This window comes from Hemiscyllium ocellatum, chromosome 34 (assembly GCF_020745735.1).
Source record: "Hemiscyllium ocellatum isolate sHemOce1 chromosome 34, sHemOce1.pat.X.cur, whole genome shotgun sequence".
In the NCBI taxonomy this organism is placed as follows: domain Eukaryota; kingdom Metazoa; phylum Chordata; class Chondrichthyes; order Orectolobiformes; family Hemiscylliidae; genus Hemiscyllium; species Hemiscyllium ocellatum.
In genome coordinates this window covers 36,015,381-36,030,350 of record NC_083434.1, presented here as the reverse complement: position 1 = coordinate 36,030,350, position 14,970 = coordinate 36,015,381, and the positions used below count along the sequence as shown (strand labels likewise).

Genomic DNA, 14,970 nt, shown 5'->3' with positions numbered 1-14,970 from the left:
CTCAACAGTGTCCAAGTTAATGGTTCAGGTTGGTGAACTTTCATCAGAACTGGCACCATGTGGGCAGCACGGTGGCACAGTGGTTAGCCCTGCTGTCTCACAGCGCCTGAGACCCGGGTTCAATTCCCGACTCAGGCGACTGACTGTGTGGAGTTTGCACATTCTCCCCGTGTCTGCGTGGGTTTCCTCCCGGCTGCTCCGGTTTCCTCCCACAATCCAAAGATGTGCGGGTCAGGTGTAAATGTAGGGGTATGGGTGGGTTGCACTTCGGCGGGTCGGTGTGGACTTGTTGGGCCGAAGGGCCTGTTTCCACACTGTAAGTAATCTAAAAAAATAACCGATTTTAAGCAAGTTCAGAGGTGGGAATTGGACAGTAAGAACAAAAGGATAAGTTGGAAGGATAGGAGCGATTAAATAACAAGTGAGATCCTGATACCAGGCAAAATAAATGTTAATAAAGGGGCAGCTAAGGAGAGTGAAGATGTACCTTGAGGATACCTCAAATGGTATTTGAAACATGATCAGGACCTGGTCAGTAAAGCAATGGAGCAGCAGCAGTTGTGATGTGAAATTATTTGACTGTTTTGCGTCTGTAAGTTTATATAATGCAGTGACACAGCCAAGGGACTGCCCAGAGTGAGCAAAGTTAGCCCATTGGAGCCTGCTTCCTCCACATCGAAAGCATATAAAAGTAATTTTAAAGGTTGATGAAGCTTCTGGTCCTGCACTCATCAGGGCAAAAGCAAGAATGCCACATTTCAGATGAGCACAATAATTTATACAACCGGCAACAAGTGTGTTGATTGGTTAGCAAGTTGACTCTGATTGGCCAAAGTGTTGCCATGGTGAAAGCAACAATGAACAACTGACTCCTCTGATTCCTGGAGAATTCAAAAATAGTGCAAGGCTAAGCCTATTCCTTTCTGTTTGCAAAACATCGGTCCCTGTGTGTGATCAAATGATTTCTTCATCAAGTGTAAAATTATTATCTTAAATTTATTGTTGTTATGGCTGTTAGAACACTCAGAATTCTTCAGCACCTGCTGCCCAAGTGCAGAATCATATCAAGGAATAGTCAGGCTAGGGCAGGCTGAATACAAGTTTTGTTCTGCCTGTAATGAATGACCAAAGGAACATGTAGTATAATTCAATAAGCTAATTGCTGGGATTACAGGCTATGAAATAACTTCCTGTTGGTGGATCTAATAACAGATCGCAAAATACTTACCATAGTTTGAGTTAATTTTGATTTTCTGCTTGAAGGTGAACAGTGACATAGTCTACTGGACCAAACAGAAGGATGGCTCCCTAATAAAGGGCGATGTGAAGACCGATGAAATTGGAAAATTAGTTCTAACCAAGGAGATTGGATCTGACAGCAGGAAAGACATCACCAATCAATACAAATACGAAGAGGGTAAGGGTCCATATCTTTAAGGTAGTCTAAAATCTTATGAAAAATGCAAATCTAATTCTTAATGGTAGTACTTTGTATCATTAACTCTGATATTTACCAGAGATGGGAAGGCCAAAATCGCCAAGGCTGGAGCAGTAGGATTCTTATTGATCATAATAGGGCATTGATGGTCATTTTGATAGTAATGGTGCACAGTGATATGGGGGGAACTGTGGGAAATTAGTACTATGTAATAGAACTGGTACAGGCAAAGCAGGATGATAGGTGCCCTTTTATAGTCCTGTGATTCTGTGATGTTAGCCAGACCTTGATCATTGGAATTTATACTATTCCCTTTCCCAGCTGACGTTGTGAGAAACTGCTCACTCGGCAAATGGGCAGCAGTGGAGCACCCGTTTGGGATCCTTGGGGACACAGCCCAGTGGTCAAGAGAGGAGAGGAAGGGAGCGTTGGCACTCAGGATTGAGATGGAGAGAGAAGCTTGTGATTGGGACAAGGGTTAGAGAGAGAGGATTGAGATTGGGGAAAAGGGAGAGATTGGGACAGGGGTAAGGAGGAGGATTGAGATGGGGAAAGTGGAGAGATTAGGACAGGGATGAGGGGGAGGATTGAGATGGGAAAAGGGGAAGATTGGGAGGGGGTTAAAGGGGAGGATTGAGATGGGGAAAGGGGAGAGATTGGGACAGGGGTGAGGGGAAGGATTGAGATGGGAAAAGGGGAAGATTGGGACAAGGGGGAGGGGGAGGATTGAAATGGGGAAAGGGGAGAGATTGGGACTGGGGTGAGGGGGAGGATTGAGATGGGAAAAGGGGAGGATTGAGATGGGAAAAGGGGAAAATTGGGAGGGGGTGAAGGGGAAGATTGAGATGGGGAAAGGGGAGAGATTTGGACAGGGGTGAGGGGGAGGATTGAGATGGGAAAAGGGGAAGATTGGGACAAGGGTGAGGGGGGAGGATTGAGATGGGGAAAGGGGAGAGATTGGGACAGCGGTGAGGGGGAGAACTGAGATGGGGAAAGGGGAGAGGTTGGGACAGGGTGAGGGGGAGGATTGAGATGGGGAAAGATTTGGAATGAGGAAGAACCTGTGTGGGACAGGGCACCCCACCAAATAGTGGGAACCAGAGTGTATTCTTTTCTTTCCTGCTGTGCTGCTACTCTGCTTCATCATGAGGATGTGACTGAAATGTGATACAGTTTGATGGACATGGTGCCACTATGATTGAGGGTCTGACTAAGAACAGTAATATAATCTGGGCATGACCATTCCTCACAGAATGGATTTTGCTATCACCTTGGATTGGACAGGAATGTCTGGTAACCACTGTAAAAGATTGAATTGGGCATGTGCTTTCCAACTCATAAAGGGTTTGTTCTGATTCTGTAACTTCAAAAAGTGTCTTTAATAACTTTATCATTGTTGGCAAATGTTGCACCAAAGTGATTTTTAAGTGAAAGGCTGCGACCTCCCAGATCCTAAATTTGAACTTATTGTAACAAGTGACAAGCTTACCTTTGGTGCTATGTCTTCCATGATGACGTTATGTAAATTTTCAGTGTAATGTACTGAGATGTACTGTTGGGATCCTTGGATGGACCAGCGCATTCAATAAAGAGATTATCGGGACTGAAATAAGGATTGAAGGCTGTTAGGATTGACTGGAATTCTGCTGAGGATTCATCAACATCTTGCCTGATAAGGATCTCTTCAGCTTTGAGGTTGTTTGTGTACAAGAAAGTGCTGACCTGGAGCAGTTGCTGTTCCTTTGGGACATACCCCAGAAATAGGAAGGGGAGGGTGAGCCTGTGTTCTCAAGGATAGGGGAGAGAGCGAGGCCTGTGATTAGAGCTGGGCCTTTCACAGCTCTCATCAAAGGTTGAGTCAGTCCATCATCAACAGACAAAGGCCTCCGAAAGGTCAGGGATTGCTGAGCTAAGGCAGGAATGCTGCCACTTTGGAGTATTCCTCACTTCACTTCACGGAAGTCTTCAATAGCTTCACCTCACTGATGAGTCCATTATACTCAGGAAATTTTCAGGAGATCTTCTTGTCTCAGAATTCAACCTTGTCTTGTAGTTGCTCAATCTTGCCATGTTGTTTACATTCATCTGACAGGGACAGTGTCCCTCTTAGACTGCTGTCTCCATCACTGCCTCCATATTGGATCATGTTCTAACTGGGCTGTTCAACCAAGGTCAGGTCAGACTTCTAGGCTACTTATGTTTATTATTACATTGTGCGCGTTGGTAAGACTATGGAGCAACATGCTCTGGACTGTATAAGGTCCACCTTCTTGGTGAATGTGTGACTCCAAACATCATAGCAATGCCATGGCATACCTCAGAGACTGATCTCTGTGTTAAAGCCTATCTGTACAGCTCTCCCACTTTTTTCTCCCAAGCTCCTGGGAAAGACCACAAAGCAACAGTGAACTTTAAACTGGGCTCCCAAATATATTGAAGGAATCCAATTTAATATGTAAGCTAAGTTAGCAAACCTCTCCACAGCAGGACATTTGAATGTCACAGTGTCCATCTCCATCAAAAGGCAGCAGACATATACAAAGTGTTTTGGGGTTCTTTAAAGCAAAACCTGTACTCCTCCTATTTCACTCCCATCCATTAATAGGGTTGGGGGGAGCCAGGGTTAATATTGAGGCCATTGATATATAAAAGAACAAAACCACTTTTTTAGTTTCAGACTGACATTTTTCAACCACAAGTTTGAGAACTGACTCTTTCCGCACAATTACTCCAGGTGAGTACACACTCAGGAGCACGCATCTATCATTTCCAAACGACAGAAACCATCAGCGATTTTCATAAAACATCTGGAGATGCACTGACTGTGAGTGTCTAAATCCTGCACACATCACCTACCCTCCACTTCCTGAGATCGCCCTCTTCATCTATGAAAGCAGCCATTAAGGTCCATGTTACCATTGACCAAGCAGTGATGAAATCAGTGGTATCACATGAGGCTTCTCTAAGTGGCCAAAGGTCAGACTGACAGAAACCCAATCTCATTCTCCCAGTAGACGGTCACTCACGCCATGTTTGGGGTCCAGAGGACTGGGGACCCAATCTTGTTGCCTTATCATTGACCTGTGCTGCCTTGGAGCTGTCGTCCAGACAGGGATATCTTCCAAATCCGGTAGAACTCCACAGCGAGAGGCACATAATCATCAGTCACCCTCATTGGGGAGCAGGTTACACAGCAATGGACCGGGAGCAATGGATGTCAGAGACTTCAATCTCTGATAGTTTGGAAATGCTGAGGCTGAAGACATTTGGTAGCATTATTCAAATTCCTGAGAGAGCTAGACAGAGCAGTAGGGAGAGGCTGTTTGCATTGGCTGAAGGGTTGAGAACCAGAGGACAATGAAATCAAATCACTGGTCAAAAGGCATGAGGAGCAATGAGGTGAGTGGTTAGATTTGGGGATGTCTGAGTTTGCGATGAAGGCAGATTCAGTGGTTGGTTTTCAACAGGGAATTGGATAAATACCTGATGGGGAGAAAGCTTGCAAAGCAACGAGGGAAGGGCACGGGGACTGTACTAGCAGAGTCATTCTTGCAAACTGTGGGCATGGACCCGATGGACGAATGGACCCCTTCTGTGTTATAATTATCCTGCAAATCTAACTCATGGCTGACTATAGCTGACATTGAAGTGAAGGTTTAGATTGTGCCGTACTCCGATGCATGTGAGTGAAGCATCCTATTTTAATTCTCTGCACCCAACAGGAATGGTTTGTGGAAGAGGTTAAATTATCGTCCGTGTGGTGCCTACCTTTTCCAGCCCTGCTCGTGCACAGCCCTGCTTTTGGCAGCTGCAGGTTAATGTACAGATCCCAGCCTGGTTACATCATGCAGACTGTGACACTACTGGAGCTCATTCTTTTAGCGAGACAGTTGCTAACTGACAGGAAACCCTCCTGCCAAGGAGCAGCAAGCCCAGAAGGGAGCTGAGGAGGTGACTTACCCACTCCTTCTCAAATTTCCTGATGAGCCAAGAAGAGCAGGAACGAAACAACAACAGCTTGCATTTTTATATCACCTTTTACACAGCAGTATGTCCCAGAACATCTCATGGGAGCAGATTATTACTCTGAGCCAAAAGAACTGTTGGTTGGTTTAAAGGGAGATCCTTGCAAGAGTTTTTTATGACGTTTTTACAGGGGGCAGGGTGGGAGGAGGTGTAGTCTAGGTAGCTGTGAGAGTCGGTCGGTTTATAGTAAAGGCAGGGTGGGAGATCCTACCAATAATAGAGAGATGGAAAGGTTCAGGAAGTGAATTTAGAGTGAAGGACCTTCATGGTGGGAACAGCACAGCTGCCAAAGGCTGGTGATAAAGGATGTGTGGGTTTCTTGCAAGACCAGAGTTTGGGGCATGCAGTGTTCTTGGAGGCTGTATGCTGGAGGAGGCTGCAGATAAAACTGAGGGGTGAAATCACAAAAGGAATGTGGACATGTTGGATGAGATGTTTGATATCAGGGCTGTGGTGAACCAGCAGCCAGTGTCCAGTCACTGAGCTGAGGGATATGGGGTGTCAGGAGGTTTTTATTTGTTCAAACAGGGGCAACACACTTCGTAACTTTTCTTCACTAACGGAGGTTCAGAGGCAGATCAGAGCCATCCTCACCTGTGCACATTTTCTCAAGGTTTGATTTGTTACTGCTGGCTTGGGTGGGAGATGGAGACAGGAAGTGCTATCCCAGGGCTACCACTCCATGCAGTCGGCCAGCTAACCCAACTCGTTAAGGGCCTATAATGACCAGCTAAACGGGACAGATTATTATTTTTCTGTCAGCCTCACTGTTTAGCTGCCTGGGGTGGGCGGGGGCGGTATCTTCCTGGTAACAGACTCTCCATGCCTGCCTCACGTAGAGTCATAGAGATCTACAGCATGGAAACAGACCCTTCGGTCCAACTTGTCCATGCCAACCAGATATCCTAATCTAATCTAATCTAGTCCCACCTGCCAGCACCCGGCCCATATCACTCCAAACCCTTCCTATTCATATACCCATCCAGATGCCTTTTAAATATTGCAATTGTACCAGCCTTCACCACTTCCTCTGGCAGCTCATTCCATACACGTACCACCATCTGCGTGAACAAGTTACCCCTTAGGTCTCTTTTATATCTTTCACCTGAGACCTATGCCCTCTAGTTCTGGACTCCCCCACCTCAGGGAAAAGACTTTGTCTACTTCTCCATACCCCTCATGATTTTATAAACCTCTATAAGGTCACCCCTCAGCCTCCGATGCTCCTTGCACCACTAGAGGGACTCCTCTCTCACCCCCAGCACCATCCCATAGACTGTGGTCACCAGGCGCAAAAGCCACTTATTAAAAAATAGAAAGAAAAGGTGGGTGTAGGATGTCTCCATTTTGAATTGTCACCTCCCTCACTTACCTGATATCGCAACTTGCTGCTGCTTTCAAACTGGAAGGCCTCTGGTTTTGAGGTCATCACTGAATCTTAGGTTAGTTGGGCTTCAGATTGGTTTCAAGGGTGGTGCAACATTGAGGGCCGAAAGGCCTGTACTGCACTGTAATATTCTATGTTTTATATCTGTTAGAATTATTTGAGGAGGTCATGAGCAATTTAGACAAAGCAGGACCAGTGGATGTGGTCTATTTGAATTTCCAGAAGGCCTTTGACAAGGTGCAGCACAGGAGGCTGCTAAATAAGGTATGAGCCTGTTGTGTTAGGGGCAAGGTATTAGCCTGGATAGAGGATTGGCTGCTTGGCAGAAGAAAGAGATTAGGGATAAAGAGATTTTTTTCAGGATGGCAGCCCGTGACTAGTAGACTTCTGCAGGGGCCAGTGTTCAGACCACACCTATTCACGCTGTACATTAACAAAGGTCTGGACAAAGTAACTGAGGGCATTGTTGCCAAGTTTAAAGATGACAGAAAGTTTATTGAGGAGATGGGGCGGCTGCATAAGGACTTGGACAGGCTAGGAGAGCGGGCAAAGAAGTGGCAGTTGGAATATAATGTGGGCAAGTGTGACTTTATGCTTTAGGAGGAATAGAGGTGTGGACTATTTTCTAAATGGTGGAAGACTTCAGAAATCTGATTTTGTGAGGACTAGTTCAGGATTCTCTTTAGGTTAATGTGCAGGTTCAGTTGGCAGTTAGGAAGGCAAATGCATTGTTAACATTTATTTTGAGAGGGCTAAGATACAAGAGAAGAGATATACTGCTGAGGCTGTATACGGCTCTGGTCAGACAGGTCCTGTATCTAAGGAAGGATATGCTGGTGTTGGAGGGGGTCCAGAGGAGATCTACAAGAATGATCCTGGGGATTAAGGGCTTGTCATATGAGGAATGGTTGAGGACTCTGGGTCTGTACTGATGTAGAATGAGGGGGATCTGATTGAAACTTATAGAATACCGAGTAACCTGATAGAGTGGACATGGAGAAGATGTTTTTGCCAGTAGGAGAGACCAGGACCAGAGGGCACAGCCTCAGAGTGATGGGATGGCCCTTTAAAACATAGAACATAAACAGGTATAGCATAGAACAGGCCCTTGGCCCACCATGTTGTACTGAGGGTTAATCCTAATGTAAAATATATTAACTTAACCTACACATCCCTCAACTCAGTGCTATCCATGTGAATGTCGAGCAGTCGCTTAAATGTCCCTAATGACTCTGCTTCCACCACCACCACTGGCAACGCATTCCATGCATTCACTACTCTCTGTGTTTAGAGAACTGAGATGAGGAAGAATTTCTTCAGCTGCAGGGTGATGAATCTGTGAAACCCATTGTCACAGAGGGCTGTGGAGTCCAAATTATTGAGTGTATTTAAGATAGAGATTAGTAAGGGGAACAAGAATTACAGGAAGAAGACAGGAGAATGGGGTCAAGAAACATTTAAGCTGTGATCAGTAGGTTGAGTGGCCTAATTGTACTCCTATATCTTATGGTCTTATGTTAAGAAAATCCTTTCTGCCTTTCTGTCCTTCCTTCCCTGGTTACTTCTATTATGGGATGTTTCATGATCAGTATTACCTTTAAGAAACATAGTCATGATCTTGTCACCATATCATAACATGTGATCTGAAGTTACAAAGGTCTCTTCTTACTTTGGGCCTCTTTCTAACCAAGTATATTAATGTTGGCTCAGACACTGATGTGCCTGTGAATGTAATATTTATTTATTGGTGAATTGTAGGAAAATGTCTGTTGGAGTTCTCAATGCACATTACCAGTGTTCCAGCTTTTATGTTATCGCCCGTAACATTACATATTGCTGCATCAGGTGAACAAATCCGGCTGGAGGCAAATTGCACATTAACTTCTTCCATTTCTGTGCTGCTTCAAGGTCGTAAATATTTTATGCTGTATTTGGACCTGTCAAAACATTTGCTCATTTTGTTGTCACTGTACCCCTGTAGGAATACTGCACTCAATGTGCTACACAAACAATATCTGGATTTTGCAGTAGAAAGAATAGCAACATTATTTAGGATCAAATTTGTCAACAGCTTCTACCAGTGTGGTTAATATCAGGAAGTCAGTGCTGAATAGCTCTACTCCTGCTAAGCTTTTCTCTAAGTGTACAGAGCTCTCAGCATTGAAATACGGTGAACATTTTGATGTTGTATTTGCGTGATAGGTATTCACTAATTTGCCAGATAAATTCAGAGCTTGCCCATTCCAGTACTTCTTTTTGGAGACAAAAAGAAAGTCAAATCTGATGTTGGCCAGGACTCTCAAGATACGCCTCCCCTTCTTTGCAATAGAGCTATGGGGTCTTTTACATCTACCTGCGCAGGGAGAAGTGGTCTCAGTTTAATGTAACATTCAAAAGGCAGTACTCTAATCATGTTGCGCCCACTCAGTATTGCCCTAATGTATCCGTGTAGGCTTCTCATGCTATAACTGCTGTGGTGTATCAGCATAAATTTTTAATGGCATAACAAGTCTTAATTACTACCAAATGATCTGTCTGGGATTGATTATGAACATTTGCAATTGTGGAGTCTCATTGGCTTAAATTGTAAATAATTGGTAATAACGTTTTTTAACTTTTCATTTTTGTTTCTTTAATTCTCTCTTTTGATTCCATCTTTTATTCCTTCCCCTAACTTTATTTTCTTTACTTCATTCAGTAAGAATTAAACAATTCTAACTGGCACTTCTGGTTCATAATCTGCAAGCCTCAGTAAGCAGAACTGCTTGCTTAAAGAAATCCACAATTAATTGCTTGCATCCCTCCAGATTCACGCGCACATGTTGTGCTGAGGTGTTCATCTCAAAAGTGTTTTATGACCAAAGAAATATTTTGGAATGCGAACACTCTGTAATACACAGAAATACACAAAATAGGTGCAGGAGTAGGCCATTCGGCCCTTTGAGCCTGCCCCACCATTCAATACGGTCATGGCTGATCATGCAATCTCAGTATCCCATTCCCATTCTCTCCTCATATCCCTTTGATTCCTTTAGCTGCAAGGGACACCTCCAGTTCCGTCTTGAATATATCTATCGAACAGGCCCCAACAGCTTCCTGTGGGAGAGAATTCCAGAGGTTCACAACTCTCTGAGTGAAGAAGTCCTGCCTGAATGGCTGTGGCCCAGTTCTGGACATTCCCAACATTGGGAACATTCTTCCCGCATCTAGCCTGTCCAGTCCCATCAGGATTTTGTATGTTTCTATGAGGACCCCCCTCATTCTTCTAAATTTCAATGTTGCGGTATATAAGCCTTTGTCTAAGCATATGTCTATGGGGAAGTGTAGATGCAGTGAACAATTGTTTGTTTCTCACACGACTGGAAAAAAACCTGCTCTTTTATCCTCAGCGCTGAGAGCAAAATTACAGCAGTGTGGCAGCAGAATATCTAGGAGGTCACAGGTTTTTAAATCAGTAATAAAAGGATGCTGCTGATTTTTGCATACACATGGCAAAGTCAAATCTGCATTAAGGCTTATTGTATCCAACATTTGTACTGCCTTGGAAGTTACAGTCATTGAATATTTAATTTCACTGAGATTGGATATGAATGTCTGGCAGATCAATGTTTGTATAGTGGTGTGGGAAGAAGGCTTCATGCAGATTTTTCCGATGGTTAACAAGCCATTGTCCTGCAGAGCTGCAAGTACAGCAACAGCTTGAAAATACTGTAAATGGGACAGGGAGAATATGATCAGGCTGCTTCAGAGAATCCTGAGGTTGAGACTGATGAGCATAACGTGCTCGATAAAATCAGTTTTAAAGCACAAGGTGAAAATTTACTGCTGCGGGGGGGAAAAGTGTTATTTGGCGTAATCTAACTGTGGGATTTATATATAACTGTGAAATTTTGGTGAAATGAGACCTTTCTTGATGCCGATGCGTTAGGCAATTTGTTAAAACTACAGCGAAATCTGTCACACTGCTGAGAATTTCATGTGATTTCCACAAATTTAATGTGATCTGGTGGAGGAAGTGTCACTCTGTTTGATTTCTACAGGGTAAACACTGTAAACACAAACTTTATTGATTGCCTTTACGATGCTCCTTTACAGCAAGCAGTGCGGTCCTATCCCCAATGGGTCTCCGAACAGATTTTGTTGAGTAAACGTTTCCTTGTCTCTGTGTTTTGTCCTGGGACAGGATTTTCCCTACTGACTCCTGAGCCCCTGCCTTCGGGCTTAGGTGAGAGTCAAAAGCTGGCACAGTGCGGGAAACAGTCACTCACTTGTAATGGTCCTCCATTTGGCCCAAGAATGGCAGAGAGGAGGCTTGCTGTCCAGTGAAGGACAGAGTCTGGTCTTCAAAGCTGGAGGGTCTACCTGAGACCCTTGCAGCTGGAGAAGCTGCAGGAAGATCCCAGTAACCTCATTTTCTAGAAGCTGCATGGCCCCCACTATAAATTATTATTTTTTAAAAAGCAAATTAGATTCCCTACAGCGTGGCAACAGGCCCTTCAGCCGAACCAGTCCACACCGACCCTCCGAAGAGTAACCCACCCAGAACCATTTCCCTTTGACTAATGCACCTAACACTATGGGCAATTGAGCATGGCCAATTCACCTGACCTGCACATGTTTGGGAGGAAACCAGAGCACCCCCACGCAGACACGGGAAGAATGTGCAAACTCCACACACAGACAGTCGCCCAAGGCTGGACTCGAACCTAGGACCTTGGTGCAGTGAGGCAGCAGTGCTAACCACTGAGCCACCATGCCACCCCAATAAGTGGGCATGTAGTCATAAAGTTTTACACCATCAACTTAAAATGAGGGAGATCATCAGTTGTTTTGAAATTTGACAGGATAAATTTCTATGTGAAAATAAATTAAAATCATGGAGGCAAAGCCATTATGTAACCATCTTAAATGTCAGGTCATTGATCCACATATTTTTAAGATGTGTTATTTTTCATAGGCAACTTTCTCAACTGGGCAACTCATTTAATGTGAGACATTCCATCTTGCTAACACACCAAGGTGGCTGGGTCAAACAGTTCTTTCTTAAATCGGTAAATTCTTTCACGTTGGCAAGGGCTTTTGCCCGAAATGTCGATTTTTCCCGCACCTTGAATACTCCCTGACAAGCTGTGCTTTTCCAGCACCACACTCTTTGCTCTAATCTCCAGCAACTGCAGTCCTCACTTTCGACCAGGGCAGGGAACTGTCTGGTCACCATGCTATAAGGAAGATGTGATTGCATTGGAGGAGGTTCAGAGGAGATTCTGCTGCTTGCGTTCGAGCTCTTTGGCTACGGAGAGAAGCTGGATAAGCTTGGATTGTTTCCTTCAGAGCAGAGATGACTGAGAGGGCTCCTGGTTAAGATGGTTCAGATTATGACAAGGTGGATAAAATGTAACTATTCCCTTTGTTGTAGAGTCAGTAACGAGGTGGTGTAACTTAGGATGAAAGGCAAGAGGTTTGGAGGGGATTTGAAGAGGGTGATGGGGATCTGGAGTGACCTGTTTCAGAAGGTAGTTGAAGGGTCCTGGCCTGAAATGTTGACTCTACTGCTATTGTGATGCTGATTGACCTACTGTGCTTTTTCCAGCTCCACATTTTATCTACTCTGACTCTCCAGCGTCTGCAGTCCTCACTATCTTCAAGTTGAGGCGGGAAACCTCACAACCTTTAAACGGTACTCAGATGACCACTTTCAGTGCCATAGCATTGAAAGCTGTGGGCCAAATACTGGGAAGTGGGATTGGTGTAGATTTAGAGTCATTTTGTCAGTGCAGACCTTATGGGCTAAAGGGCCTCTTATGCACTGTACGACTTGATGAAAATACCTATTGGTTCATCTAGTCCATCGCATACGACAGCAATAGCTTGAGCCCATAATGAACATCAAGTATAGAACAGTACTGCGCAGGAACAGGCCCTTCGGCCTTTGTACTGACCATGATGCTATTCTAGACTGATCCCATCTACTTTCATATGGTCTATATTCACCCTTCCCTGCCTGTTAATGTGTCTGTCTAAATGCCTCTTAAATATTGCTATCATTTTTGCTTTCACCTCCCATAGCAGTGCATTCCAAGCACCTACTAACCTTGATGGAAAACTTGCCTCGCACATGTCTTTTAATATTTTCCTCTCTCAACTGCAATCTACATCCCCTAGTGTTTGACATTTCTACCCTGGGAAAACGACTCTGACTATCCATCCTAGTCATGCCTCTCATAATTTTGTATACATCTATCTGGTTGCCCCTCAGCCTCCGATGCTCGAGGGAAGACAAAGTTTATTCAGCATCTCCTTATAGTTATCACACTTCAGGCAACAATCTGGTAAACCTCCTTTGCACCGTCTCCAAAGCGTCCACATCCTTCCTATAGTGTGGTGACTGGAATTGCACACAACATTCCAAATGTGGTCTAACTACAATCTTATATAGCTGCAACATGACTTGCCAATTTCTTTCCTCAGTGCCCTGACCAATGAAGACAAACATAACGTATGTATTCTTTACCACCTTTTCCACTTACACTGCCACTTCCAGGGAATTATGGACTTGCATCCCAAGATCCCTTTGTATATCAATGCTCCTAAGGGACTTGTAAAGTTTTTAATGTAAACTTTCCTCTTTAACCTCCCAGGTTAAAATCCATCTGCCATTTCTCTGCCCAACTTTCCAAGTGATCTATATTTTGCTGTATCCTTTGACAATCCTCCTCGCTATCCACAACTCTACTTCAGTGTTGTCTGCAAACTTACCAATCAGACTTCCTACATTTTCATCCAAATAATTTATATAAATTACAAACAAGAGAGATCCCAGCACTGACCCTTGCAGAACCCCACTGGTTACAGACCACCAGCTAGAAAGACACCCCCCCCCTCCACAACTACCAACTGTGGCATATGATCAAGTTAATTTTGTACCCAACTTACAACTCAGCCTGGATCTCATGTGACTTAATCTCTGGATCAGCTAAACCTGAAAGATTTTGTCAGTGGTGATATAAATTAGCTAAGACCTCACCCATGACAAGGTATCTTCCACACTGGTCTCACTCGTTGAATAACCATAGACCCACTGGTGCCTTTGGTTTTAAGACACCCTCACAGCATGAAAGCTGTCGTCATTTTTATTCTTTTATAGGATTGTGGATGTCACTGGTTCGGCCAACATTGGTTACACATCCCTAATTGCCCAGGAGAAGATGCTGGTGAACCCACCGGCCTAAACCGCTGCCATCCATGTGATGTAGATAGACACCCACATACTGTTAGGGAGGGAGTTCCAGGATCTGATCTCATGACTGTGTAGAATGGTACAGTTTTTGAGTCAGGGTGGTGAGTGGCTTGATGGGGAACTTGGAGGTAATAGTGTTCCCATGCATCTGCTCTCCTGGCCATTCTAGATCATAGAGACTGCGTGTTCGGAATGTGCTCCCCAAGGAGCCTTGATGAGTTGCTGCAGTTTATTATGTAAACACTGGCGCTGGTGTTGGAGGGAGTGAATATTGAAGGTGATGGACATGGTACAAGTCAACAGGCTGCTTTGTCCTTGATGGTATTGAGTGTCATGTGTTTTATGGCAGCTACACTCATTGTGGTAAGTGAGGAACATTTCATCACACCCCTGACCTGAGCTTTGTCAATGGTGGATAGGCTTTGGGAAGTCCCAGGGAAGCTGACAATTTATTTTTTTCTTTATTCTTTCATGGGGTGTGGGCATTGATGGCAAGGACAGTATTTATTACCTTTCTCTAGTTAGTCCTTGAACAGTGTGGCTTGATAGGGCCATTTCGGGGCTGGAGATTATTGGGGTTAAGAGTCAACCTAATGCTGTGTGTCACATGTAGGCCAGATAGATGAAATCTTAAAGTTCAAGGGATGGTCCTCCCCTTATTTGTTGTGAGTTTGAGCCCTCACTTTGAGGATTGCAATGTTCAGACTACAAGTCACTTCTTTCCCAAGAATGTGTTTGTTTCCTTTTCTTTGCAAGTCGGTTATTCTATTTTCTGACCATATTAAAGCTCCTCTTTTTGAAATGTAATCTTTGGGTATCTTCTGTCAAATCAATTCAGGCCAACATGTTGCCGTGTCTAAAGCTCCGGTTTCAAGTGGGAAA

The 14,970-nt window shown here is 44.3% G+C and overlaps 1 protein-coding gene across 2 annotated transcripts in view; it reads left to right on the top strand.

Moving 5' to 3' along the window:
* Nucleotides 1-14,970, top strand: part of LOC132832360 (coagulation factor XIII A chain-like) — a 111,058-nt gene that overhangs the window by 78,336 nt on the left and 17,752 nt on the right. For both annotated transcript variants that reach the window (XM_060850311.1, XM_060850310.1), the window contains exon 12: nucleotides 1,264-1,417. In XM_060850311.1, the coding sequence (XP_060706294.1) occupies nucleotides 1,264-1,417 (154 nt within the window). The remainder of the gene's footprint in view (nucleotides 1-1,263; nucleotides 1,418-14,970) is intronic.